The 27,706-nt window shown below is 43.4% G+C and overlaps 1 protein-coding gene across 5 annotated transcripts in view; it reads left to right on the forward strand.

Annotated features, from left to right (window-relative positions):
• The window catches only part of TAFA4 (TAFA chemokine like family member 4), a 70,868-nt gene that overhangs the window by 13,348 nt on the left and 29,814 nt on the right, over positions 1-27,706 (forward strand). For 4 of the 5 annotated variants that reach the window (XM_042014383.1, XM_042014374.1, XM_042014364.1 and 1 more), the window contains 2 exons: positions 12,670-12,805; positions 15,854-15,969. In XM_042014383.1, the coding sequence (XP_041870317.1) occupies positions 12,726-12,805; positions 15,854-15,969 (196 nt within the window). In that variant the 5' untranslated portion in view covers positions 12,670-12,725. Of the gene's footprint in view, positions 1-12,669; positions 12,806-14,049; positions 14,175-15,853; positions 15,970-27,706 lie in introns of those variants that run through there. The other variant, XM_042014390.1, reaches the window with a different exon arrangement.

Below are 27,706 nucleotides of genomic sequence, written 5' to 3' on the forward strand. Positions count from 1 at the left end.
GGACCTGGCTGTGGTTCTGTGTTTTGGGGTATGCACCTCAGGACATGAGTGGCCAGAGGTCGGTGGTGGGTGAGAGCTCCAGAGGGGTCCCAAACAACCTCCAGCTGTGTCCAGCGTGTTGGAATGGAGCTTAAGCTGGGCTTGAGCTCTGTATTCAGAGAGCTCGGCTGACTTCTCCTGAGAGGAGAACAGGAAACTTCAGAAAGCAATACTTTCCAGTTAGGGTGACCATCATAGGAATATTCCATTATTCAATTAGAAATTTTTCATATTCTTGAAGACTAAATGCTTAGACCTTCAGGTTAAAAAGGCAATAGATTATTTATGCTATGCTGCTATGCTCAGGTGATAAATTGGATGGTGCTATTGCAAGCAGAGAAATAATTAAGAATTCTGGTACAATTGAGAAGTCAAATTAGAAAGGATAAAATCATGATTTAAGAAACCAACTGTCTTTGGCTGGAGAGCAAAAATAATTTAAAATGATAAACCATACCCTCCACTGGCCATTTATTCTGGTTTGTGCAGCAGTATCAGTGTTCCAAGTGGGTTCTTCTGTCTTTCTGACACACAGCTGTGTGTCAGACTCACAAGTACCTGCTCAAAATCATGCAATCTGAATGAAGCTGAAATACCCAGGTATTTATTCTATTTGCACAAAGCCATCCGCCTAGAAAAAGAAAAAGGTCCAGGAAGGTAAAATAAAGGTGGGTGCACTCACTGGAAAACGTTCTTTGGGTTTGGCTCACCAAACAATTTCTGTGAGCAGAGAAGTGAATTTTTGGCATTGTCTGTCAATTTTAAGGGAGGATAGAGGTGGACAGGACTTCATCCATGGTATAAAAATGATGTATTAGACTAAATTGGCAGTATATAACTATGTGAAAATGTGGGGTTTGCTTAGTGCAAGGCACAACTCTAAATTAAAAATCTGTATCTTCCTTTTTGGGTGTGGGGGTACCCTCTGGTGAGTAAAGGTTTGGCTGCCTGCAGCCTCTCTTGCCAATCTTAGCCAAACATTAGTCATTTGCAAGGAGGGGTTTCAGTTGGTGAGGGGAAAATATAAATTCAGTAAGTAATTTTTTTCAATTTTTTTTTAAATTAGTGGTGCCGTTTCTCATTTCATTAGTGACCAGTAGTAAAGCAGCAGACTTAAATTCCTGCTCTGGTCCTGAGATGTAGCACATTTTTAATGAAAGCAGTTTTTAATGTAAACCAGTTCTGTGACTGTCTTTGCTGTCTTGCCTCTTGCCAGGCCATGGAAGTGCTGTGTGCAATAACCCTGGAATTTGAACCAATGGTGCAACCACTCCATGGGCGTCTATAAAAATGTGTCTCACAGTGCAGGAAACTCAGGTGGGAACAGTTAAACTGAGAGAGTTCCACTTTTGTGTTCCAGTTCATCAATCTTTAAAGAGACACTAGTAGGTCAAATGGGTACAACACTGATCGATGGACAAGAAGAATCCCTTTTTAAAGTCATTGCAATTCACCTCCAATGGGCAATAGAGAAAATAAAATAAAAAGATACAGCCACTGGGGTCCTGGTGGGGGAGAAGTTAATTAGCTGAGCACTCACATGCTCTTTAGAGAGCTGTCCCTTAGAGTCCATAAGGGATTTGCAGTCCATTACTTATTTTGGAGGGCAGGTTCCCTGCAATGTGGCAGTGACAAAACCTGTCTGTCTCCCAGTCTCTTACCAAAGGCTCCTTGTGGTGTAACTGCACCTCAGGAACAGCCAGGACACCACCGGTCATCACCTGAAAGACAAATACCTGCTGGGCAGGACAGCAGCAGTTGTCTCAGGACCCAGCAAAGTGCTCATGATTGAACTAATTTGAGTTACATTTGAGTTACAAGCAGTGTACTATTAAAGTCTATGTGGCAGTATTAAACGAGGCACATTGGCATTTTTTGTAGGGAAAGCTTCTGGAAAGTTGTATGTGAGCTGAAATGTCTATTCAGTTGCCCATCTGAAACCACAAAAGGTGATATGTGAGATGTTTCATACCTGTTGCTAATTCCAACATAATTGAAATTTGGAGGTTGCTCTCTTTACTGTAGTTAAGTTTGAGTACTGTTTCCCCCAGGACAGAAATTCACAGACTATTTACTCAAAAATGGAAAAAAATGTGTTCTGTGGGAACCTGAAAACCAGGGTTCTGTGAATAGTCAGAAATCAGAGGAACAGAAGACTCGTGCAATCCATTTCCTTAAAAAACCGTTAGGCAGAAATATCTGAGCGTCTGCCCAAGGTGACTGAAGATACTGTTTCTTATTCAAGTGCCAATATCCATAACCTCATACAAACTCAGGAAGCACAATGCAACCTCTGGCAAACAATATCTCATTGCTAAAAGAGAGAACTTAACGTGCCACCATATAAAGTTTTTTTTTTTTCCTGTGAATCTTGAGGTGGTTTTTTTGGTTGGGTTTTTTTTTTCCCCCCATAAAATCTCAGGTTCCTGGATGAAAATAATTGGAGAAGATTTTTCTTTTCTGTTTTCTAATTATTTTTAAGAGACTTAATAGCTCTCTAGCGGTGATGAGAAGCTGATTAAAAGCTGATTGTTGTCTACCCTGAAAATAAACAATCAACGATTTGTTACTTTCAACAGATCTCACATCTTTAAGGCAATCATAATTGCCTTCAAGAGAGGCAGGAGAAGTGGGGGGAATCTCATACTTCATTTCCAACCCTGAGCATTTCAAAGCATAATCAAAATTATACCACTTACCCTCCCCCTTGCTCTTCCCATCAATCATGCACATGGTTACATGATCATGAAGTGGCTTTTGCATGAATGAAGAACAGGAAAAGAAAAATCCATTGTAGGCAGATTGGGAAGTGAAAGCCTGATGTTCAGGCTTCTCTGAGCTTTGTGGAAATGAAAATTATTATTATTAGGAAAAAAAAAAAAGAGAGACCAAAAAAACCCAAATAAAAAAGAAAGTTTCTAGCCTTAGCCATGAAGAGGACATGGCATCACTCATTCAAAGCCTGGCTGGGTTCATACTTCAGTCAGAGGCACTGGCTGAGCCTCCTGTATTGAAACATGTTGTTCCCTCAGCTGTGACAGGTGCGGGAAGGAAGACCCTCTGACAATTCACATGCTTGAGGGGGAATACCATGTTAACACCTCTCTTACTGTTTCTGAAGAGCAGTTATCAGCTTTCTGTGGCTATTGCTCTCCTGTCCTGGTAGTGCAGCCACAGGAAGGTGTTTGGGACCTTTAGAGGTTTGCTCCTTTTCCACTGCAACAGTGCCAGAGCTCTGTGTGGCTTCCTCGTGCCTGTGAAGGGATGAAAACAGCATCCAGCAGATGATTAACCTGCCATGGGACATCTTTTTCTCTTCCCCTGCCTCCCAGCCCTTTTGTTGGGGGTTCACACGTGGTCTGCTGCCAAGCAGGACAACTTGCCATGGGAGGCAGGGAGAGGTGCTGTGCAAGCAAGAAACACAGAGGGCTGAGACTCACAGAGAAGAAGGCATGAAGGATTGGGCAGGAAGAGGAAAGGAAGGAAAGGATGGAGGAAATTCCTTCTGGATGTGAGGAGCAAAATGTAATTTATGGGACTTCTGAAATTCTCTTGCATCAGCGAATGCAGTTCCTGGTGCTGCTGGAAATGAAAAGAGCTGAGTGTTGCTTTATGCATTCCTAGTGGGATTTGGAATTTTTCTGGTTACAAGGAGAAAGGCAGAGCCTGCTGGAGGCACACAGAGCCAGTGCATGCACAGACAGGGCAGGTGCACTGGGTGTGATGGGCAGGGCTTCCATCCAGCCAGAGTTGTCAAACAACAGAAAAGAAAATAAAACTCTGAGATCGGTTCTAAATATGCTTTTGCTGAGTTAACGAGAATCCAGACTGAACAAGTTTGGGTTCTTCTTTAAATGCAGTTGTTTATTCACCCATGTACAAATCTCCATGCCATACAATTGCCTCATTTTTGTCAGTGTCATATGACACCTTTTACTTTTGAGCAACAATTCCTGAACTGGTGGGTCAGGAATCTTATTCTGGAATCCTCCTGCTCAGTAGAGCAATGTTTTTCCAAAGTAACTTGAGGAAGTTACTGAGAAGCAAACAATGTTTTCTAACATTGATTAAAAAGCTGATCCCATAGCATCAAAGTCAAGTGACAAAACCAGATCAATAATTTGGGTTATGGCTGTTTGGTCTGTGCCTCCCTCACCCTGTGCAAGTTTTATCCTTCGTTATTGAGATTCTGTATGTTAGGGGCAGAGTTTAAAATCACCCTGAGCTGTGTTGTTGTTGCTACCAAAGAGGGAATATAAAAAATGTTACCTTTCAATTTCCTAGTAGTTATCCTGTCCTGCCCCAAGCCTGACAGAGAGCAGGGAGAGCACTCCACAAGGTACTTTGCTATTCGCTTATGTAGTGAATAACACAGGTGCTAAAAAATGTGTGTTCAGCCTGTAATTACACTTCTGGAAATTTAGTGCTGTATTTATGAAATGCTTTTCCTTAGAATCTTTAAATAATTAGCTAATGAGTCCCAAGTGGAACAATTATCCCATATACCCAGACAGTTGGGATTCTTCATCAGCCAACGTGCATCCAGTGCTCATAAAACATACTTGTGTTCTAAAAGCAAAACTGGCTGCTCTGTGCTTGCCTCTCAGAGTGTTTTGGGAATTGAAACAAAAGCAGGGACCAGGTTACATTGGTAACAAGTCCTGTTACTGTCAGGGCCTAGTACAGCTTAGGGAAGTGTGAGTGGACATGCTGTAACTGTGAGTGAGGTGCTTTTGGGAATAACAAGTGAATAAAACATTCTAATGCAGTAGAACCAGAAAGAACCAAATTTGGTTGCATGAGGACCTTAAGAACCACGAGAAGGATATCTAAATACAACACATCCTGACTCTGCCTGCACGAAAAACCCAACATGTGTAGGAAGAATTTTCAGTTTGTTTCTGCCATGATTTTCCTCCAGTAACCTCTGACTTGATTCAGGGTATTGAGGCTGACACTGAACAGTGACTGACTACCTCATATTTATATCTCAGTGGTTTTTTTGCTCCAGGGCATAAAGGATATTTATAAGTCCTGCTACATGCTCTGAGCAAACATGTAATCCAACCCTGTGGATGGAGAGGGGAGCCTTGACCACCCCACAGGTGTTCATCCAATTTAAAGAAATCTCCACAAACCAGGCTCCACAAGATTTTGAGCAGTTTGTACCACTAGTTTCCCCCCCTTAGACACAGAAAGTTTCTCTTCATGCACACACCAATTAATCTTTGCAGGACACTGAATTTATTTTTATGCTGCTTGCAGTAGCTACAGAGAACCACTTTAAATCCTGCCCTTCTTTAAACCAAGCCTCTTCAAGGAGACAGTTGACATGTCTCCAACAAACTCTCTTTTCTTGACTAAACAGACACAGTCACTTCTACCTTTCCTTACCACCTGCTTGCACTTGCTGACTTTTAATTTTCATGTTATTTCCCTTGGATTGCCTCTTGCTCTTAATTTGAATGGCCACCCCTAGTCAGGAATTATCTGCTTCTTGCATGTGAGCCCTGGACTGGCCACCACACACCCAGAATAGGTCTGGGACCTCCCAGTGCATTATCCAGAGGCACAAATGGACATGAGTTTTCCTCCTTCATCTCTTCCATCCATTCCTCCCTCCTCTGAGTGACCTCTGCAAAATAACCCACCAGCTCAGCTGGCTCCCTGGTGAGAGGGAAGGAAGGTGAGTGACTTACTCTATAGCAGGTCAGTTATCTCTGCCTTCCATGGGAGAAATTAAATTCCTCCATCAGTTCAGGGTAGAGAAAATAGTGTTTTATGGCTCAAGACAACCTGTGCAACAACTTTAATGCTTTGCTACCTGGCAGGCAAAGTTTACAGTAGGGGAAAATGGTTTTTTACTGTGTCTGAAACACCCTGCTGAAGAGATTTCCTTTAAAGACGTTTCTCTCCATGTTTTTTTGGTGTGCTGCCTGCTTTAGATGAGAGATGCTCTGCTTCTGGGAGGGCAGCTGGGAGTGGAGCAGGGCACTGGCTCTGCTCTGTGTCCTCTTTGAACAGGGTTGGAGTCATTCCTGTTCTCCCTTGAACAAAGTGACTGAAACCTGCACATCTCTTGAGCAGGGCTTGCACAGGGGGGTGGAGAAGATTTTGAGCTGCAGTGAGGGACTGAAAGAACCTGGATCATCACAAGGAAAAATTCTTTCTGATAAAGGTAATTGAAGGAGTTGAAATGCTGGGCTGTAATGAGATCTCCTGTGTTGGCTGTCCACACTGGTAAGTCTGTGCAACCTTTAAAATGAAACCTTGATGGTGATACATGCCTTTTCATGAGTTTGGCAGAACGGTTCCTAGTGGGGTGGTGATGAATAATAAATAATGCTGTATGGAGAAAAGAGTCTATTCTGCCTCCATTTGACAGTCAGAATAGCTGCACTTTGCTCTCTGAGCCGTCCCTTGGACTTGGTGGTCTTTATCCTGGAGGAAAGATGAGAACTCACTTTGTGTTGAGAGAGCAGAGGAAGCAACAGCTTTGATTTCAAACTCCTCCTTACTCTGTGTGGACTTTGGGTTTTCTGGCAGTCAGTCCTCTGTTCCTTGCCCTCAGTCCCTTGCTCAAATTTGTTTCCTGATCCTGTGCACTGCTCTTTCTGCTTCTGTGTGACCTGAGCTCTGCTGGCTCAAATTTGGAGGCCACAGACTCTCACTTAAAATGAGTCCAACTGAAAAGCCTTTTTAAGAGATCATCCACCCAAGTCACTATTGAGACTCTGGCACTACTAACTAAGGAAGTCTGTGGTGTCTGGGCCAGAAAATTAGGGTGATTTAGGCATGTTTTGCAGGATAACCTCCCAGGACATCTTCTTTACACGCTCACAACAGACAAAAGGTTTGTTCTCATGTTTAAAGGAGGTGGTGAGGACAGATATACCCTAGAGAACTCCAAATGCTGTGAAGACAGACCCAGTTCCCCCTCCAACCTGTGGCACAGAGGATGTCTGTCAGTGTGTGGATGGTCTCTGGCTGCTGGTGTGGTCGATACCTCCTGTTATGTGGATATAACAGCAGTTCAGTTCTCCCTCCTCAGGAGGTTGTGGGGTTTATTTCCTCTAGCTCTCACTGGCATTGTTCTCTTTTCCTCCCCACCTCCCCCACTTGCTGTTAAGTGAGATTTTGAAATTCCTGTGGAAAGGGCTAACTTGTGGTGACAGACTGAGCTGCTGCCAGCAGAGACTGATGTCGTAAATGGGACGTGATGTCATAAAAAACAATTCAAAAATTGCCCATGAAGTGTGTAAGGAGTCTGCTGGGGTCTGAGAGGGCTGGGCACTCCTGCAGTGCCCCTGTGGTTTTTTGGATACCTGCCTGGCTGATTTTTGTGCAGTTCAAAGAGCTTTCTCACTTCACTTTGCCATGGGGAGCTCGATGTGACCAGACCTCCATCCCTCAGAGATTCCTGTAGGGAAGCAGAAGAGCTGATGCCAGCTCTGGGAGTAAAGGGAAGATGGAATGGACCCAATAAAAGTTTTACTTTCTTGCACTGTGAGCTTAGTCTTGTGCTACCATCCAATACCTGAAGGAAACCTACAGGAAAGATGGAGAGGGACTTTTTACAAGTGCCTGAAGTGAAAGGACAAGGGAGGATGGATTCAAACTAACAAAGAGTATGTTCAGGTTAGATATTACGAAAAAATCCTTTACTGTGAGGGTGGAGGGGCCCTGGCACAGGGTGCCCAGAGAAGCTGTGGCTGCCCCATCGCTGAAAGTGTTCAAGGCTGGGTTGGATGGGGTTGGAGCAACCCGGGATACTGGAAGGTGTTCCGTAGTGGAACAGGATGGTCTTTAAGGTCTCTTCCAACCCAAACCATTCTGTGACTCTGTGATTCTGTCATTGTACTACATGGGTAACTTTATGTCCTCTCTCAGTTTGCACAGTGCCTTCCTACTTGGTGTAACCCTTACTTGGTGTAAGGACTGGCAGAGCCGAGGCCTTTAAAGACCTGACACATCCCTGTGGGTTGTGCCAGCTGGGAAAACAACCAGCATGTATCAGGAGGTACAAGCTGGAAGGTGCAGTGTTTAAAGTAAGGTTAATTAACTGTTGGAATAACTCGGCCGAGGTGGATTTACCGACACTCAAAGCCTTCAGATCAAGCCGCAGTTACGTGAGCTGATGCAGAGATTTCTGGGTCAGGGTTAAGGGACCAAATCCAGAATGTGAGACGCGTTATTTCCCTGTATCCGCCCACTGCTGGGGCTGATGGGGCACCTGGAGGGCACGGCGGTCACTGTGAGGTGAAGGTCAGCACGCTGACCCCCGCTCCGAGGACAGGCTGAACGCACGAACCCTGCGACAGCGACGCGTTAATGGGGTTAATGACAGGCGCTAATTGTCACGGGCGGCGGCGCCAGCACAGAGGAGCGCTGCTGCCGGGAGGGCCGGGATCCCTCGGGGCCGGGGTGGCTCCGGCGGGGCGCAGGGAGCGGGGCTGGCGGCGCAGCCGTGCGGCTGAGGCTGGATGAGACTGGATGAGGCCGGGTGAGGCTGGATGAGGCCGGGTGAGGCTGGATGAGGCCGGGTGAGGCTCCCGAGCGCTGCCAGGAGCTGGGAGTGGTGAAGCTCCTCATGGACACAGGCTGCGGCGGCGGCGCGCGGCCGCCAGGGGGCAGCACCGCCCCGATGGATCCCCGGGAAGAGCCGGGATCCTTTGGGAAGCGCCGGGGTCCCTTGGGAAGCTCCGGGATCCTTTGGGAAGCACCGGGGTCCCTTGGGAAGCTCCGGGATCCTTTGGGAAGCACCGGGGTCCTTCGGGAAGCGCCAGGGTCCCTTGGGAACCGCCGGGGTCCCTTGGGAAGCGCCGGGGTCCTTCGGGAAGCGCCGGGGTCCCTTGGGAAGCTCCGGGATCCTTTGGGAAGCACCGGGGTCCTTCGGGAAGCGCCAGGGTCCCTTGGGAACCGCCGGGGTCCCTTGGGAAGCGCCGGGGTCCCTTGGGAAGCACCCGGGATCCCTTGGGAAGCACCCGGGTCTTTTGGGAAGCGCCGGGATCCTTCGGGAAGCGCCGGGATCCTTCGGGAAGCGCCAGGGTCCCTTGGGAAGCTCCGGGGTCCCTTGAGAAGCGCCGGGATCCTTTGGGAAGCGCCGGGGTCCCTTGGGAAGCGCCGGGGTCCCTTGGGAAGCCCCGGGATCCCTTGAGAAGCTCCGGGGTCGGCCTCCGCACCGCGATTTGGAGCAGCGCTCACCCGCCCGCCGTGCTGGAGCTGCCCCGTGCCGGGGAGCGATATCAGCGCACAGCCGGGAATGGTTTGGGCTGGAAGGGGCCTTAAGGAGCCGTGGGCAGGGATACCTTCCGCTATCCCAGGTTGCTCCAAGCCCCGTCCAGCCTGACCTTGGACACTTCCAGGGATCCAGGGGCAGCCCCAGCTTCTCTGGGCACCCTGTGCCAGGGCCTCCCCGCCCTCAAGGGGAAAATCTTTTATACAACATCTAGTATAAATCTCTGCTTTCTTCGTTTAAAACCTGTCCCCCTTGTCCTATCACTGCCTGCCTGCCTGTGTAAAAAGTTGCTTTCTCTTTATTATAAGCCCCCTTCAAGTACTGTCACTGAATTGCTCCCCTGTTTATAGTGATTTAGCCCCAAAATGGGGCTCTGGGTTTGTCAGCCAGTGTGTAGGTGTTTGCTTTAGCTCTCTCTTTTGTCTCTAGCTCCCCTCACACAGCAGCAATTTTCAAATACACACAGTGACCTGACTCGATCTTTTTCCCCCTCTTCTAAGAAATGTCAGATATTGCTGTATTTCCTCTTTGTTTCCCTTTGTCCTTTATTCAGTAGGAGATAAGAGTTTAACCAGGCTGACAATGGGGTTAAAGTCAGGCTGGCAAACCCCCTGAACAGGATATGGCCCCCAAATTTCTTTCCTTCTCACCCTTACTTCACACAAGAGGAGTCTTTAAGGGATGCACAGCTGTATTTTAAGTGAGGAATTATTTAGAATGGAGAAATTAAGGCCTTTTAAATATTTAATGAAAGGAGGTTTTGTAAATTATTTAATAGCTTATTATAAAAGATGGCATAAAATGGTTTAGTAATTTATTCTTTGCAGAAAGTAGCCATAAGAAGCATTTTACAACATGTAAATATTGGTAGGAAATGCACCTAATTTAAAATGTTATCTTATTCCATCTGTCAAAGGAATTACACAGTGCCTATACAGTTTTCAAATAACTTTAGACCTTTATTGTTTCTGTTCTTGACACACTTCCCTGGTACAGGGAAATGCTGTTTATACCCATTTTCCTGGAGTGCAGAGGCACAGAGAACAGACTGTGCTGGGACTGAGGCACAGCAGACCTGACCGTTGCAATTCCCTGCAGATCCCAGAACCCACAATCTTCATTTGCCCTACATACTGACACAGAGTGGTGTAGCCTCTGGGGAACTCGTGCAAAGCAGGAGTTGCTCATGGCCAGTCCATGCATAAATACTGAAAATTGAGCCCTTCCCCTCTCCCATTCCCTCTTCCTTCTTTTCTGTACCTTCGCTGGAGATGGAGGTGGGGTTCAGCTGCTCACTGGCTAGAGCTCATTGCATAAAAATAAACAAGCAGCTCTGTTTTCCAAAGTCATGTGTCACCCTGAGCCAAGACAGGGGCCAGCAGTTAAACCCACTGTTCACAAAACACACACAAAGCATGCTTTTGCCATGAAAAGGCTGGAATTCCTTTTACAGTTATTAACGAGGTGAGCCTCTTGTTTCTGTTCTGATCTGTCTCCTTTATTGACATAAACCAGCTGAAGCTGGTTTCACGAGTGTGCCTTAATGTCACCTCACACAACTCTATTTTTTAAAGAAATATCACTGCCTGGAAGGCATCAGAAGACCTGGAGATATGCAGGTGGATGTATCATCTGTCACTTTTGCTGCATCCACTTAATTAGAATGAGTTGGGCTAATCAATACTCCCTTGCCTTTTACCAGTGTTTAACACGTGTTTACAGAACAGGTTGCACTGATGTTTGTATTTACCTGTAGATGCATCTGCACAGGGTTTTGTTTTCCTCTCTAATAAAAATTATGGAACAGATAAGCACTAAAACCCAAGTTAGTGTATTGCAGTATTGATTTCTACAGGAGCACTGTAAGAATATATTTATCTACCTGTCCTATTATGAAATGGGTAAAAATGTAGCACATGACCATTTCAGTCAGTCAATGCTATATTGAAAATCCTGTTTGTTTGCTTCTTCTTAATAGGCCTTTTGAGGCACACTGGTTTTTTATTTTTATTTTTTATTTTATGTGTATTTGTGGAAGAAAGGATTAATACAGGATGGTAGTGCTTTTTCTTAAGACAACTCTTTGCCTACATTTTGTTTTGATTTTCACTGCTGATTTGATAGAACCGCTGATTTTGGCTCACCCTGGAACTCCACCTTGGAAAGCAAAGAGAGTAAAATGTGATTAATTATAGATTGCTGGCCTGGTGCCTCTTTAATTCCAGCAATTACTCTATTTTCTCATGGCATTCTGAACAAAAAGGAGCTGTTAAGGCCAGGCTGGATGGGGCTTTGAGCAACCTGGTCTAGTGGAAGGTGTCCTTGCCCATGGCAGTGGTTTGGAACAAGATGAGCTTTAACGTCCCTTCCAGCCTGTGATTGGAAGGTTCTGTGATTCTGCAAGTGTGTTGAGCCAGGGGCTTTCCTGTCCTGAGCTGCTGAAAGGTGTCTGCCTATGTACTTTTATGACCCCAGACATGCTCTGCCCTCCAGTGTGGTGGTGTAATTTTGTGTTCCTTAAAAGCAAATTTCTAATTGATCCAAGGAAGAGTGAAATGAAAAGAATGGTGGATGAGAAAGGTTTTTGTGATCACTCTGTAGGGGAAGACCACATTGTTATTACTCTCACAAATTCCTCTGTGTCATGTTTTCAATAGCAGAAGGTCAAGTTGTGCCCAGGGATGGAAGTGAGAGGACAAATATAAACAGCAAAAGCAAAGAAGCTTGAATGTCTATAAAATGGAGATTTTGAGCTCGTTTTTCTGTGGAATGTGTGTCAGTGCTGCTGCAAAAGTGTTTCCATGTGGAGATTTCAAAGTGTAACTCCTGGCTGTAGGTGGGCTGGGTGTGAGAGGTGATGCTGGAAGCGAGGAGAGGCAGCAGGATCAGAGGGTGCAATAATGCATAATCCCAGACACACTCCTGTGGATGTGACCCTCTGCTCCTGAGGCAGGCTCCAGGGCCTGGGACAAATCTTTACGAAGACAATGACAGATTTTTCCCACTCTCTGTAATAATCTCTGGTTCAAACTGTTGGAGGCTTCATGGAACCATGTGGCAATGTGTTTGCACTATGGTGCAGTCTTAGACCTTCCAGCTTTCCCAGCTGGGTGGTGAGAGGGCACGTGGTGATAGGGCCCCAGTGAGCTGCACACACTCTGTTTGCAACTCCTAGTACAGCAAACTCTGCCTTTGCTTAATGCACTGATATCTCAGAGCTGCCTCACCACAGCTTCTCTGTGTTCTCAGAAAGAAAAGAGCAGTACAACTGCTGCCTTTTGCCCCAGATTGCCCTGTAGATGGCACTGTGAAACTAAGATTTTGGTAACACAGACGTATTTTACAGCACCATTCCAGATGTTAATTGCAGTGTAATGTGGCTTTCTTTCTAGGTCCCCGAAGTGAAGGAAAAATTCTGAGATGCAGAAAGGTTTATTTGCTGCCGCAAATGGGAATCTGGAATAACTATGAAAAACACACTAAAATAATTGTGTTTGACTGGAACAAAATTCTTGCAAAGTCCCCAAGGTAAGAGCACTTTTTATCTTTCAAATGACACTGAAGATTCACTGTTCTGGTTAGCAACAATATCCACTTGAATCCAATAGAGAGTGAAGGCTTGACATTTCTGAAAGCGGCAGCCCACTGACGCTGAAGGGCTCAGCACCCCTTGCTGCATCTGTCTGCCAAATTTTATTTTTTCCCTGCCTTTTCAAAGATCCTCTTGTAGTTCTTTACATCAGCAGGCTGAAAACTTGCATCCTGTCTACCTGCAAGGCAGACTGAAGTCTGCAAATGTGTCACCTGGATGGTGCTGGATGCTTTTAGCAGCCTTTCAGTTTGGATATGACCAAGTGGACGCTTTGTTGTGATACATTCATTCCTGGATTTGAACATTCTTACACTGGACTAAGGTTACCCTGTTAATCTGATGAGCCCTGGTTTCACATTGCTTGTTTAATATCTCAAAAGAGTCAAACTCAGCTGGGGAAATCTTTTGAAAATAGGTCAGTACATGACCCTTTCCACCGAGACCAGTTTTGCTCCTGCGCTGGGAACAGTGGGAACACCTGGGTCCACTTAAGAGCTGAAATAGCAGCTGTTGAGCGCGTGATGCATGATTTGGGACCTGTCCGTCATCACACCTTCCCCTTCAATCAACTCCTATGAGAAACAACATGCTGAAAATGCCTGGTCTGGGATATTTAATTCTATGGGTTAAATCCAGCTTTCTGCCACACCTCAGGAAGCCTGGAGGAAGGTTTCTGTCCTCCTGGTGATATATCAGAGTGACACCAGAGCTGGGATCTCCACTGATACTTGGGTTGCATCCAAGTGTTTGCATTCGGAGCAATAGAGGGATGGGATTGGAAGCTGAGCAGATGATGACATCGTATTCAGTGATAACTGGTGCATGAGCTGTAAACTGTGTGTTTCTCATGGAGAGACCAAGAAAACTAAGGTTAAATTCAGCTTTCTCTGGAAAAAAAAGGGGCTCAGTTATGTGGGAAAGATTTGGATGACCAAAATCTGAAATTCTGATACACTGATTTCAGAACTTACCAGGCAGTTAGGCTAATGCTGGATCAACAGCAATAATAACATTTATGCTGGTTTCACAGTGACTCAATCCCATTAGCTGCAGGGGCATTATGTGGTTCAGCTGGATGCAAGAGGTGAATTAGGTTCAGCTGCTCTGAATTAACCTGGGAGCGCTCCAGAAGAGCGTACTCATAGGGTAGGTGAGGAGCAGTGATGTCTTTATCTTCTAGGCTTGATGCATGCTCACAGAAGGCTCCTATATACAGCTGTAGAAGGCCATCAGGGTGATTGTTCCTGTATTCAGGGTGGCAACATATTGTGTACAAACCAGAGCATCTTCTTAAAGCCAGAAAAGGTACTATTTTACCAAAACAGCCCTTACATTGTGGCTTCTTTTACATATAATTTTCATTTTCTGAAATCTGTGGATGTGGTAAGCTATTTTTTTCTGCAATATTTGTGTAATTTTTAATAAAGTTTGTAGGCTGAAGGTGCTGGGGTTTACACCAATGTATTTCTTTCTCAAATGTAAACCAGTATTTGTTGCTAAAATATATTTACATGCAGCAAGCTTCTCATCTCTTAACTTTTGATATTAATAAGTGTATTTTTTTTTTTTTTAGGCTCTACCAACATTTACAATTAGAGAAAAAATATTGTTTTGCAAAGTGTAAAAAGGGAAATTATGCAAGCAATTTAAAATGGGAAAACATGGCCTCTGTTTTGGTTTAATTTGTAGATGTTTATCAAATTTAAACAACATCCAAGTGTGTCACCTGGTTGTGACAGTAGAGCTGTCTAAGGCACGTGTTGCTTGGGATTTTTTTGTTTTAAACTTATCTCTTCAGCACTTGAACATTGGGTTAGCTGAGTAGTCTTAGGTATTTTCAAGACATATAGGTAGTTTTTTTTTAGAAAATACTTGGAAGACTCAGAACTAGAATCTGCAGAGGGGAGTAGTTCCCAAAGGACCTTTTGGTGCAAATAAACTCGTGATAGGCTTGCCCAAATCCCAGTGTGCTGATTAACTGCAGACTAACGTCACTGCCATGAAAACAGTATTTGATTCAATTTATGCAAATCTATAAATTGCCTTTAATTAATTTGATGTATTCCTGCTTGCAGAATTTGCTGAAAGCATGGAACACAGTATCTAAGGGTTCAGCTACATAACACCCATTTATGTATCATGCAAGCAATAAATCATCATAACTGAGTTTAAAAAGATGATTAGATTCCCTTTCTATATGATGAATGGCATAACATAAGCTGTTGAGGGATTTAATTGTAGATATTTGCAGAAAAATTACTGAGGATTTGTGATCTTAGTTCTAAGAATCACATGAATAAGAGTAATAACACCTTCTTTAGAGCAAATGTTTTCTGAGATGCAGTTTCCAACATCCTGGCAGAGAAGTGAGTCCTTGCATATTTGACTGAGGTGCTGTTTCATGAGCGTTTTATCCTCAGCAAACCTGCTGATCTCCAGGAAATCTCCCAGATATTGTGTGTTTGGGAGACCCAGCCAATTTCTGTGCATGGCTGCAGGGGAGTTGGTAGCTTTAGTAAATATGTCCTGAGAAGTGTTAAGTAAAGATTACATTTATTTTCTATCATTGGGGGAGGTGCAGTTTAAAAATAGTAGCACAACTCATAAATATGTATATTTAAATTTGAGAGTGGCTGGTTCTTAATAATAGACAAAAGAACCCATCCTTTATCTCTCATTCATAGAACTGTATTGCACTCATAATGTGTTATTATAAATATGTGTTTGTGGGTAATGTGATGTGTGACAGACATTGCTTCCAATTATAAAATTATATTATATTATATATATTATCTAATTATAAAAACTCTTTACAAAGAGTTGATCCCAACCAAATCATGAAGTTGATTTTGTGAATGTTGCCTTGTAATAAATGCATTAGTTATTCTTCAGCGTCCTTTCAGCTTTTCCTTCCCCACATCGTTTTTATGTTATTCCCTACTCACGTTGTTCTTTCACTCAACTGCTTCCTTTTCTGCCTCCAGGATGAGATTCTGTGCCAAATCAATGCTTCTGTCTGACTGGCTCTTTCTGGTCTATGTGTTAATGGTCTGCTGTAAATTGTTGTCCGCCTCTAGTCACCATCCCCGGGGGCACACAGGTAGGAGCTTTTAAACTCATTATGTGCTACTGAGACCAATTAATACCACTTGCAGCATGTTAGAGCCCACTTTCTAGCAATGGATAATTGATGAGGCTGTTGACAGCATGTTATAATCAGTGCAATAGGTTAAAAATACACTGCCACCAAGAAAAAAAAGAGTTATTGTAAATTTTCATGGCTTTTCTCTAGTAATTTTATCTACTAAAGCTCGCCAGGGGGTTTTTGGAGTGACTTCATGACCGCTAGGACTTTGGGATTTGTTTGTGTCATTTTGCTTTATCCTTATCCAAAGACATTCTGAGATGTATCTTTATCTTCACCCTCTTAATCCTGTCATTATCAACTGACTTTACAATGGTATCATTTGCTTTGGTGGGCAATAAATCGAAGCCCTCAGACTCATGTTAGCCAGTTCTTCCACTGACTAACACAAATTCTGACCTGTGATCATCTGCTGATCCCCCCCCCTTCTTTTCCTAACTGGCATAATGAGGCAAAAAAAGATCCTGCATTTGAGGGGATGTACTATTGTAGTAGGGCAATATCTACCAGGCACGATGTGCTATCATATTATAAATGATAGAAAAAGCCCAGAACAAAGCCGGGTTGACTTCCAGACTGGATCTCTGTAGCAACATCTCTGGTAGGATCATGCAGACAAAGCAGAAAGGAATAAAGATGTACCAGTGCTAATGCAAAGGTATTTGTGCAAGTCCTAAATAAAATGGGATAGCTGTGCTAAGACTGTGCCACCTTTTGATCCCACTAGAGAGTGAGCTAAGGTAACAAAATGCCACCTGTCAGTGCTGCTTTCAGGAGAGGCCAAAAGTCTGGCTGCAAACTCCGTGATGGGTCTGTGTTGTCAGCACCATAGCTTCATGCTGGCTTGGGGATTTCTGCAAGTGTTGCTCTTTGTGATGTGGCCTTATTCTTAAATTAGGTGTTAGGCCTCAAATCCATATGCAATGTTCTTAGCTCTGAGTCAGACTCTTGTGGGTCCAGGTCTAATGTTAGCATCCACTCCCCTCAGGGCTGGGAAGTGGGGATGCATTTGGTAGAGGCTCCATCCTCCAGAAGAGACAAACTATTGATCTCTTTCCAGACTGCTTCCAGTGGTTGTCTAGGTAGGAGCTGAAGGCTCCTCCTGTGCTCACCAAAATATCTTCAGAACTGGCAAGCAGGACTGACTGACTTGCAGGTAGCTGCTGTGTCTCTGAGAGCTACAAACCCTCCTCCTTGCCTTCCCCATAACATCTGGAATGGTGCTGCTCTGCTTTCCCTGGCTGTGCAACACTCATGCTTGCTGTAAAATACAGTCAGTGTTTATGGAGAATAACTGCATGTGGAAGCAAAAGCCTGTGGAGTGATTCCAGTGAATGCAGTGTTGGAGGATGGACCATGTTGCTGCTTTGTTCTGGGAATCAGTTTTATCACTTCAGTGAGGAAGAAGGGGGTCTATGCACAATCACAAGTTAATAGCAGAGCATTTTAGAGCCTACTCTGAAGAAAAACCTGGAGAGCAGCCTTCTGCAGCTTTTGCCATTTGGGGAGCGGTCTTGTAAGAAGAAATGTTGTTTTTGTCCTTTCGAGATGCACTTCGCCTGTGTACCTAAGGGAAATACCTGTAATAAGGCAGCAGTGATCTTGTGTTGTGGGCTTGTGTGATGAACACAGTGTATTATGTAAATTAGGACAGTACTTTTTACATAAAATTTCAGAATGCTTGAGGACATACCTCAAATTGACACCAGGAATTCTTTCCACCCTATCAAAGAGGTACCACAAAAACAGTCAAGTTTCTTGACTTGAAGCATATTTGTGCACTGTGATTTCTCTGGTGAGTGAAAAGAAGGTTCTGTTCCTCATGAATAGTTTGGTCTGACTGTGGAGCTGTTTTTCAAATGGACACCCTTGAAGCTGGAGCCTCCATGCACATTTTTAGACTGTGGCGTCTTGTTCTTCCCCAAATGTGAGTTTTCCTCCATGTACACTGAAGTGACCCCCATCCCACTTTGATTCCATGTGGTAGATGAAGCAGCCACCCCATCTTTGATTCTGCAGCTCCCTACATCAGACTCTTGGCACCACAGAGGATATAGAGGGTTTGGGGGGCTCTCCTCCAGGGGCCTGTATTTCCCAGCCTCATCTTATCTTTGCTGTTTAACACAACATATAGATTGACCTTCTAATGGATAATCAAACCTCAGATGGAATCTATTGTGTGAGCAAGGTGCTGCCTTGTTCATCAGGAAAGCAGATAATTCAGAGCTTTAAGCAGAGCCTGTTTTGTGGAAAGCAAATAATTAGTCTCATTTATTTCATACAAATCAGCATGTTCTTGGATAGCAATTGAGATAAAATTTTTGCAGTCAATAGGCAACATTCACGTTTTTCAAAGTAAAATGTCCTGAAGCACATTAGAGGGATGAATCCAAGCTTTGGGTTCAGCAAAGGCTTTGTCCTGTGTCCCTTAGGTCCTGCAGCTGTAACCTGACAGGTACCTGCTGAGCTGGGAGGCATGAGGTGCCCAGGGATGCTTTCAGAGGAGCTGGTTTTTAAGAACAGGTGGTGTCTGCTCCTGACAATCAGTGTGTTTCAAATGATGTACTTGACATGATTAGCACCTTTAAATATATGTGTATTCACTACAGCTAAGGAACTTTATTAACTAAGAGCAGACAAGAGAATTTAAGATGAAAAGTGGGAATCGACTTTTTCTTTTCAAATTACTGCCATTTTTAAGGAGCCTAATCTGGGAAGAGACAATTATTGACCTAGGTTATGCTAGATGGTGCCTGAAAGAATGACATTTGATAGCTGTCTGCCCTATTCAGGCAGGAACAGAGACTGGATCTTACAGACTCAATAGCCATCCTGCTCCTGAAAAGTGGGAGAGAATGGCATTGAGCAGTCCCTTTGACAATGGAGGGCTCTTCGCTGTAATAAAGCGTAAGACAGACCTGGTTCTTTCTTTTGCTCTGTGAAATATTCACCACCATCAAATACCTGTCAGGGGAGAGACTGTTCAATCCTGCAAGCCAATCCTGCTATTGCTTTGGAGCAATTTGAATCCAGCCTGGAGGCCGCAGCCTCCTTTTGCATTGGACCACTGTAATGGCTTTGACTGCCAGTGTCAAAAGATAGGGGAGAAATGTTCCTTCTCATCACCATTAGATCACTGAAGATGCTGCTTGTGCAGATTATTTCAGCATCCTCTTTGTATATCTGTGTGGAGAAGACACGTGAGAAAGTTCATAGGATTTTGTTGCTGTGAACACCCTTCTGAAGAGTTTCTCTTTTGCCCTGACAATAGCTAAGGGAAGCATAAGCACCAATTTTACTTTTTTTTTTTAAAAAAAACTGGGCAGTATTTCAGGCTCTTGAGTACCTAATACCGATATAATGATCAGTTCCATGCTGTGCTGGGTGAAGCAGCATACATTTAGTACCAGAAAAGATTTGTTTCCACCTCACTGCTCTAAGTCACAGATGAAGAAGCATTGACAAGACACTTTGTCAAGTCAGCTCGTGTGAGGGCTGGCCCTGCAGACCCTGAGCTGGTACAGCCAGCTGAGCAGCTTCTGCCATGAATTACTGGTGCAGCTCAGCTTTTTCAGACTGTTTTATGTGTTGATCCTCACCTGAAATGCTTCCAGCTTTGCTGAAGGGTCTAAATTTTTGAGCGGAATGTTCCACATCACTTTCAGTTTTTCACAACTTTAAGGAATTTTTTTCTCTACTCTCAGGGCTTTATGGACAGGCTCTGTCCCCACTGGAGTCAGAGGAAAAATTCTTTACTTACACAAGCTCCAGGATTTAATCTTCTTATAGGAGAGCTGAAAAATGCAGCTTTGTATTAGAAACATTGCTGCTTTCAAGAAAACAGTGAAAACCCAGTCTTCTTGTTCCCCCCTTATTTTGGGGTCGAATCATAATTTTTCCTGGCAGTGCTGTCGGGCAGCCATGGGATGGATTCCCATTTCCACCAGAGGGCCCTGCAAGGCTGTGGAAGGGACTCCAGCACTCAGCCACCGCCGGCTTCCTCCTGAGCTAAATCCCAACTCTGCATTTTGCTAACTAGAATTATGAGTCCTTTGTATTTCAGTGGGTCAGACATGGTTACTGCACAATAAGCTTTAGCCCTTTGTTCTATTTAACTGCTTTTATGTCTTAATGTTTTATTCAGTGTGCTATTTATGTGGTTTATTACCCAGCTTCTAAATATAGGGGAGCTACAATATACAGCCCTGACTGTAATCTCTTCAAGTAATAAGGTAGGAAAAGCAATTCAGTTGAGAAATAGGTTTCCTTTAAGACTAAAAGGAGCAGAATTCTCTGTGTGAAGTTTGCTGGTATATTTATTTTTGAGGAGAAAAAAGCATAAGAATTATTTCTTACTTTCCTTCTTTAATTTTTTCCTTAAATAACAATGAGAACTTTTAATACATGTGACAGATTTTGACAATGACTTCAAATTAGATGCATAGCTATGTTACCAATAAGTAACAATTTGGTGTTGATTTACTCTTTTATAGGGTAAAAGGTAGCTTCTGGTGTCATTTTCCATGAAGGTAGCTTTAACTGCCTGGAATGTGGTTGCATATGAAAAGATTTGTGTATTCCTGGCACTCGAGGGGTGGGAGGAGGAGAATTACAGACCAACTGGTAAATGTGCAGGTTTATGTATCAAATGCCATTGTTTCAAAAGTGTGAGGGGAAATTCTGTAATAAAAAGAAGACAGAGCCTCAGTTAATACAAATGGCCAAACCCAATGTGTCAAACTGTAGAGCAGGAGACTGAAACCAAGCTCTTTCCTGCAGTATCAAAGTGACCTTATTTTAAAGCCATTGGGGAAAGCTTGTGAAAATACTGTCTTTATTTTATTAATTTTACATTGACAGCATCATGTTTTTTACATAGCTGCCATCTGCAGTAAATGATAATCTTTATATTCCATTGACCAAAATTCTAACCAGGAAAGCTTTCTTTACTCTGTGTCTTTTCTTTTAAATCTACTTCTGCCATACTTAGAACGGATAACAGAAAAAAAAATTGTATTTTAAATGGATAGTCTTGTGCTAATGTGAGAAATAAATGGTTGGATAAGTGTAAATCCACAAATAGATTGGAAAAGATCTTGTCCTTGGTGTTCATTGAGTGAAGTGATGCAACAAAAAGCGGCACGTGCTCTGTTCTGGGTTTACATGGAGGTCAACTCGCTGAGTCCTTGGGAGGATGGATGCCAGAGTGATAAAGGCAAGAGATTGAGATGTAAAGGACTTGCATCGAGTTCCTTGCTCTCAAATGATTAAAAGACCTGCCTAAGATGAAGTTGTGACCCCACTGAAGTGGGAGTTTGTGATTCTTCTGTGATTTAGTTTCCAGCCTACTCCGGATATGTCTCAGCAGAAAAGGTAAACTTCATAGTTATGATTTTATTAAAGCTTAAACCAGTCATTCTCACAGAATTCACCATTCAGTGTATGGCAATCACTGCCATTTTGAAGGATGGAAACTGTTTTAGGACCTGTTCTGCTATTGATCCCCAGGTCTGTGCTCACTGGCTGGGGCACACTGCCACAGCCTTTCTGTTACATTAATTGTGATAGCAGTGCAGAGCCTGTCCCAAACTTAAAGTCCCATTACAACATAATTGTAAGGCCTTTCATCCCAAACGAGTGGCTGCACAGGCTTGAATAAACATCCATGGAAATGGACAGCAGTTTCTGTTGATTTGGTGATTTAGGCTGTCTGGTTTTGTCTGTGCTACTGGTGAAGGGTGGTTCAGAGGCAGGCTGATCCTGCATGTTGGCTTTCATTTGCCCACTTGGCTGTGGATGGGTACGAAATATTCACCTTGTACTTAAGAGCAGGAGATCTGTTGTCATCCTTGGCTGTAGCATCAAACATGCCTCACCTGTGCCTGGTCCACTCAGACTCCAAGAAGTGCCCAGCTCTGCTCTTGTGCCAAGCACAGTGTTCTCTCCTCCAGAGAGCTGCCCCTTGACTTTAACTTTGAAAGTTTGTGGTGTTGATGTACCTGGCTTCAAGGACATGTTTGAGCAAGCATTTCTTCTTGGAAACTAGAAAATGTTTAATTAATAATGGAAGAACCTGGAGATGGAATTTTTTTTTTTTTACTAACATTTAAGTGTTTTGTTGGCAGAGCACCTCAGGATTGCTGCTGGTAGCCCTTTGCTGCAGCTGTCTGTTTTTCAGTGTTTGGCAGCATTCTTGCATTCCTTCAGGAGAGTGACAACTGATAGCGGACAATGGATTCTAAATCAGGAGATTAAAGATGTCTTGTAGGCTTCAGCAGGGTAATCTCTCCTCATCACACTGGAGATGGAAGTTACACCTGACATTCATTATCTTCCAGGGTGGCAATCTTTAACAATACCTCCAGAAATGCCAGAAGTTATGAGTGGAAAATTCTAGGATCAACAGTTCTGTTGCTTAAGTGTTTGGTTTACCTTTATTTATTTATTTATTTCCTTTCATTATTTCCACCTTTCCCCCCCGCCCCTTATGGACATCATCCATATGCCTTGCAGTCCAATGGTCTCTGGTGTTTTCATTTATGTTGTTGTTTTGAGAAGTAATGACCAGGTAAGTGGGAGGTAGGATTTCACTTAGCTTTGTTTCCTGCTTGCATCTTCCTGATACCAGTTCTGTTTATAGCTGTGTTTCCTTCAAGTAGCATCTTAAGATGCAGTGAATATTTTGGAATAAGCAGTTTTCTTTAGGTGTCTTTTTTTGCACAAACTGTTGCAAATTAGCTGGGGTGAAATGGCAGGATCTGTGTTTAGTAGACCAGGGGTGAGTTAACAGCTGTTTGTAGGGTGTTGCATCATGTTGGCTGGTTTTGCCTGATAGCAAAAATGAAATTGTAAGTGATTGTAAAGCAAAAATCTAAATGTACCAAGGTAGTTTTTGGGTTCATTTTATTTTCAGATTGGATATAAAACCTTAAAGCGTCTTTTGTGCTCTGTATATCCCTTCTTCTACAGCTTCCTTTATTTTCTCAGGAGATTTCCTTCTACATAACAGGAAATAAGGCTGATAGAGAGCAGACACTGACCTTCCTGCCTTATGGTGTCCCTGGATTGTCTCTGACTGGCACATGAAGTCTCTCCTGACTTGCCATGTTGAGGAGATGCTTTTTTCAGAGGAGATCAAACAGGAAGATGTTAAGACTGTGTCATCACTGACAGTTGCTACTCCTAAGTTTTCTCAGATTTGTCTATAGAAAACATCATTTACTGAAAATACTAAAATTGAGTCCGAGTATAATTTGAGAAAAGAGCGAGTGATGTCAGTGGGCTTAACTCACCCCAGGAACATGAGTGTTTGGCATGAATTGTGGCTATGCTAATGATTTCTGTCTGCTGAGTCCTTTCAGCAGATGCTGGTATTCTTCCAACTGGAAAAAATAAAGCAAAACAAAAAAAACCCAACAAAACTAAGTCAACTGAAATTTCTCATCTAAGAGTTTGAATGTAGAAAGAGGTCTTTGCTGTTCTCTCTACGTGCACCCTGTTGGAGTTAGTACTCTTGTGTCACTGAGGAAAAAAATGTAGCTGATAATTTTATTTTCAGTGTTTCTAAATGCATGTTGTTTAAAAAGAAGCCTGATTGCTCCACAAGTTGCTCTTTAGGATTTTCACTTGCTTGGCTGGGTGTCCAATGCTGTTGTCTGTTTTTAGGAATGGCTGCTGATAATAGAGTTTAATAATTTACTAGCATAGAGTTAATTTTTCAGCTTTTGTTCTGCTTCCAAGTTTCAGAAATATGGAGGCAATATAGTGGATTTTATTATCAGACCTATGTTCAATGTTGTTTGTTGTTTGAACTACATAGAAAAAGGCAATATTTTGACATTTCATTCAGAAATACTGTGACAGATGGGCTGTTTTTCCCCCCCCCCCCCCCCGCTATTTTTAATATTTTATTTGGAAGTACAAAAGACCCCACAACTTTGTGTTGACATTCTCTAGAAATGGAGTAAAATTGCTGCCCTCAGCAAAATGCAATTTGCTGCAAAGGATGACACAGTCCCCAAACAAGGAGCCTAGATAATTAGTCTACAACTGACAAATAAGTCTGCTATGCTAATGTAATGAAACATCCTTTTATCAGACTGTATCACATGGTAGTTTGTGCCAAGCTAGAGAGAAAGGAGAGTTTACTCTGAAAACATGTCCTCTTCTGGGGCAACAAATCTAATCCAGCACTGACTGTGAAAGAATTTTCCTGACCCTTCCCCACTATCAAGGGATTTGGATTGACTTAATTCTGGATCAAACCCAAAACCTGAGTAGGGTTTTTTGCAAAAGCATTTCCATTTTTCTTTTGGCTGTAGCACGACCAGCGTCAAAGCAGCATTAAAAAGAACTGTGGCTGCAGAAGGCCCAGTTTATCAGGGGGATAAAGGTGATTCAGCATTTTCTCTGTATTGTCTCTCCCTAAAAAAGGAGGTCTTTGCACCAAATTCTGCAGCCTAAATAAACAGGGATCTGCTGGAGTAACTCCTCTGGCAGCCAAATCAAAGCAATAAGGTGTTTGTCAGCAGCATGAACTGCTCTACAAAGGAAGTGTGATTATTCTCATTTAAGAGATTGGGGTTGAAGCACTTGTGTGCATGGTGAACACTTCCATGTCCTGGAAGCAAACAGGTCTCAGCTGCAGAAGAGAGCCAGAGGTCAGGTTTAGATTGCCTTGCCTGGGACTTGGTGGCTGGGCTGCAATTTATGCAAACAAGACACTGAAATACCATCACTGCACTGTGCTGGCCAGCAAAGGTTCACACCTGTCAGAGCTGGCAAGGGACTGGTGAGCTCCTTCCCAAAATTATTTCCAGCGTTTCTTGGTCCAGAGTCTGTTAGCTGAGTTGGTCAAAAGGCACTACAAAGAAAGGACATTTATTCTTATTTATTAGGTTTTGCTCACTACATTTTTTTGTGAAATATGACATGACCTTTCAGTCTGAGATCTGTTAGATAATAAATATTATTAGCAGGGTCATTCCTTGACTGAGGGAAAACTGCCTGTTGTGAAATGATGAATTCAGTCAGGGGACAAGCCATGGAAAGATGTTTGGTTTGTGGCAGCCTCAGCAGCTGATTGTACTGAGGGAGTGGATATTGCTAATTGCCACTACTCTTATGTTAGCATGGTGAGTAGGAACTGGTTTGCTACTTGGCTGTGGGGATAGGGAGAGAAGAAATGAGGTCCTTCCGTCTGAGGTGAGAGCACAGGCATTGTGTACTCATTGGCTGACTCTTGTTTCATGCAGTGTGAAGCACAGGTAACATCAAGGTACCGGGAGTTGAGAGGCAGCAGGTACTGACCTCCAGCAGAGAAGGGGTCATTGACGTTATCACACTCTGTAAATAAAGTATTAAACAGAGAAATTCTGAGTATAAAAAGAAATCAGTATGAAAATCACAAGGATACACCCTGTGCTTCAGTAAGAGTGTGTGTTAAAACAGCATCCAATTGCAAAGTGCTCTCTGGGGCAATGAGAGCTATTTAGTCTTTTTTGCATAAATCTGATGACTTAAGCTATCGGCTTTATGAAAGGGCTGGATGATAGAGTGAACAGGACGTGAGTCTTCAAGGAAGAAGAAGGGCAGAAATCCCTTTCAGTGGAGACAGGATCTCATGATGTCACTGAGCACTTGATAAGCCAATTGAAATTCAAGAATCGCATTTAAATTTCTGTATGATGAAATGAGAGGGAGAGAAATAGGTTTGCACTAATGATTATGTAACCTCTTGACTAGAATCAAATAATATATTGTACATTTTCATTAAAATCTGCTGTCCTGTCTCCAAGCAAGTGCTAAAGTTTAAAATGCAGTTAAGAAGTAACATGTTAGAAATGTGCAAAAGCTGAGATTACTCTTCATGTTATGTACTGTACAAGCCTTGTCTCTGCAATGTTTGTATGGGTGTGTGAATTACTAGGGTTTTAATGCTCCAGTTAACTTTTTTAACAGGTAAGCGGGCTTGTTGTGTTTTGGTGTAGAGGCAAATCAAGGACATCTGTTTACTGACAGAACACGACTATCCTAAATGAGTCCTCCTGAAATTAAGCACTGAGAGGTTCCTGGGTTGGGTGTCTCACTCAGACTGAACTGAACATACGGCAGCAAATAAATGCGGATACACTTGCAGATTCTCTGTAAAAGCTGATTTGGTGCCTGGGTGCAATGTACAGCCTGTGATCACAGGGGAGCTCTGGCTTTTGTCTGTGACTCCAGTAGAGTGTTATTTACAGCACCCAGGACTTTCTGGAGAGTGGAGGGATTCTGGTTGTACCCCTGCTTTTCTGGGAGGTTCACTGTACAGGGAGGACAACCTGTCGGGCTTTCCAACTGCTACACAAACCCCAAGATAGTCAAAGGTAGGCTCAGCAGTCAAACCAGATGACACATGGATTATGATTTTCCTATTCTGTCAATGGTGTAGTTGAATAGCAAGTACTGGTAAGTGATGTTTATCACAGTTCACCTGTTTCCTCCCATACACCAAAAATAAAGCATCATCCCATTCTTTGTTGACTGCTACACCACTGGTGCTCTTTGGAAGGAGTCTGTGTTGTGGAACTTAATTATGGGTTAAATTAAAAGTGAATTAAATTATAATTTTATGTTTCTTGTAGCAATTTTACAGGAAATATGAAGATATGAAAAATACAGGGACTGACACTTGTTTCTCTGTCTCAGCTGCATCTCTCAGAGCAGAGTACTCATTGTTCAGCTAAACTGCTGAGGAAAGCTTTGTCCTTTCCTCTCTCCTGGTCCCAAGTCAGACCACTTGCCCTCTGCCTCCCTCCCATTCTCCTTGATTTGGAGGAGTTTGTGCCACTGATGTCTTGCTGTAGAGTCCTATAAGCATCAGAAATTTATCTTCTTCATAAATTGTCCTGTAGACGGTACCCTGACAATTTGAGTTGGCTTTAAATTGTTGTCACTGTCTCTGCTTCATCATCCACGAGTAATGATGTTGGTAATGAAAATGTTATGCTATCATTTACAAATTCTGAGCCCCTTTGTTATCTATGAGATGATAAGTAGATAGCAGAATATCAAAGTCTCATTTTGCTCTACATATGTTCTGAGCTCCTGAGTGCTGAAACAAGGCAGATACAGGCTTTTAAGGCCAGATTTAACAAGATATGTAGATACCTATCACAGCAGATTAGCTGCCAGTATGATTTTTCAAATGGGTTTATGCAAGGTAGGTGCTGAACTTCCATTTTTAACTGCAATGAAATTCTAGATTTGAAGACTTTAAATTTGTGCTGGTATAAGATAGATAAGATCCAGCACATTACAAAGCTCCGTGTAACCATTCCTCTGTCAGCTCCAGCATCTTAAAACAGCTAAACAGCTGCAGGGTCAAGGTGGATCAAGTCCATGGAGTGGTTTTCCTAGGCAGCACAGGAACGAGTCAGGGCAGAAGGAGCAGACAGACTCTTACAGCGGCTTCTAATTCAGTGCCTGCTTTATTTTACTTTCTCTGCAAACTTTAGCCTTGTTCGGCATTGGCAGCGAGGTGCAGAAGGAGCGTCCCTGTGTCGGTGGCTCAGCTGAGCGCTCGGTGTCCGTGGCTCTGCCCGCTGTCGGTCCGTGGCTCTGCCCGCGGTCCGTCCGTGGCGCTGCCCGCTGTCGGTCCGTGGCGCTGCCCGCTGTCGGTCCGTGGCGCTGCCCGCTGTCGGTCCGTGGC

This window comes from Corvus kubaryi, unplaced genomic scaffold (assembly GCF_017639235.1).
Source record: "Corvus kubaryi isolate FWS band 111438036 unplaced genomic scaffold, C.kubaryi_AGA036_p1.0 136, whole genome shotgun sequence".
NCBI classification, from domain to species: domain Eukaryota; kingdom Metazoa; phylum Chordata; class Aves; order Passeriformes; family Corvidae; genus Corvus; species Corvus kubaryi.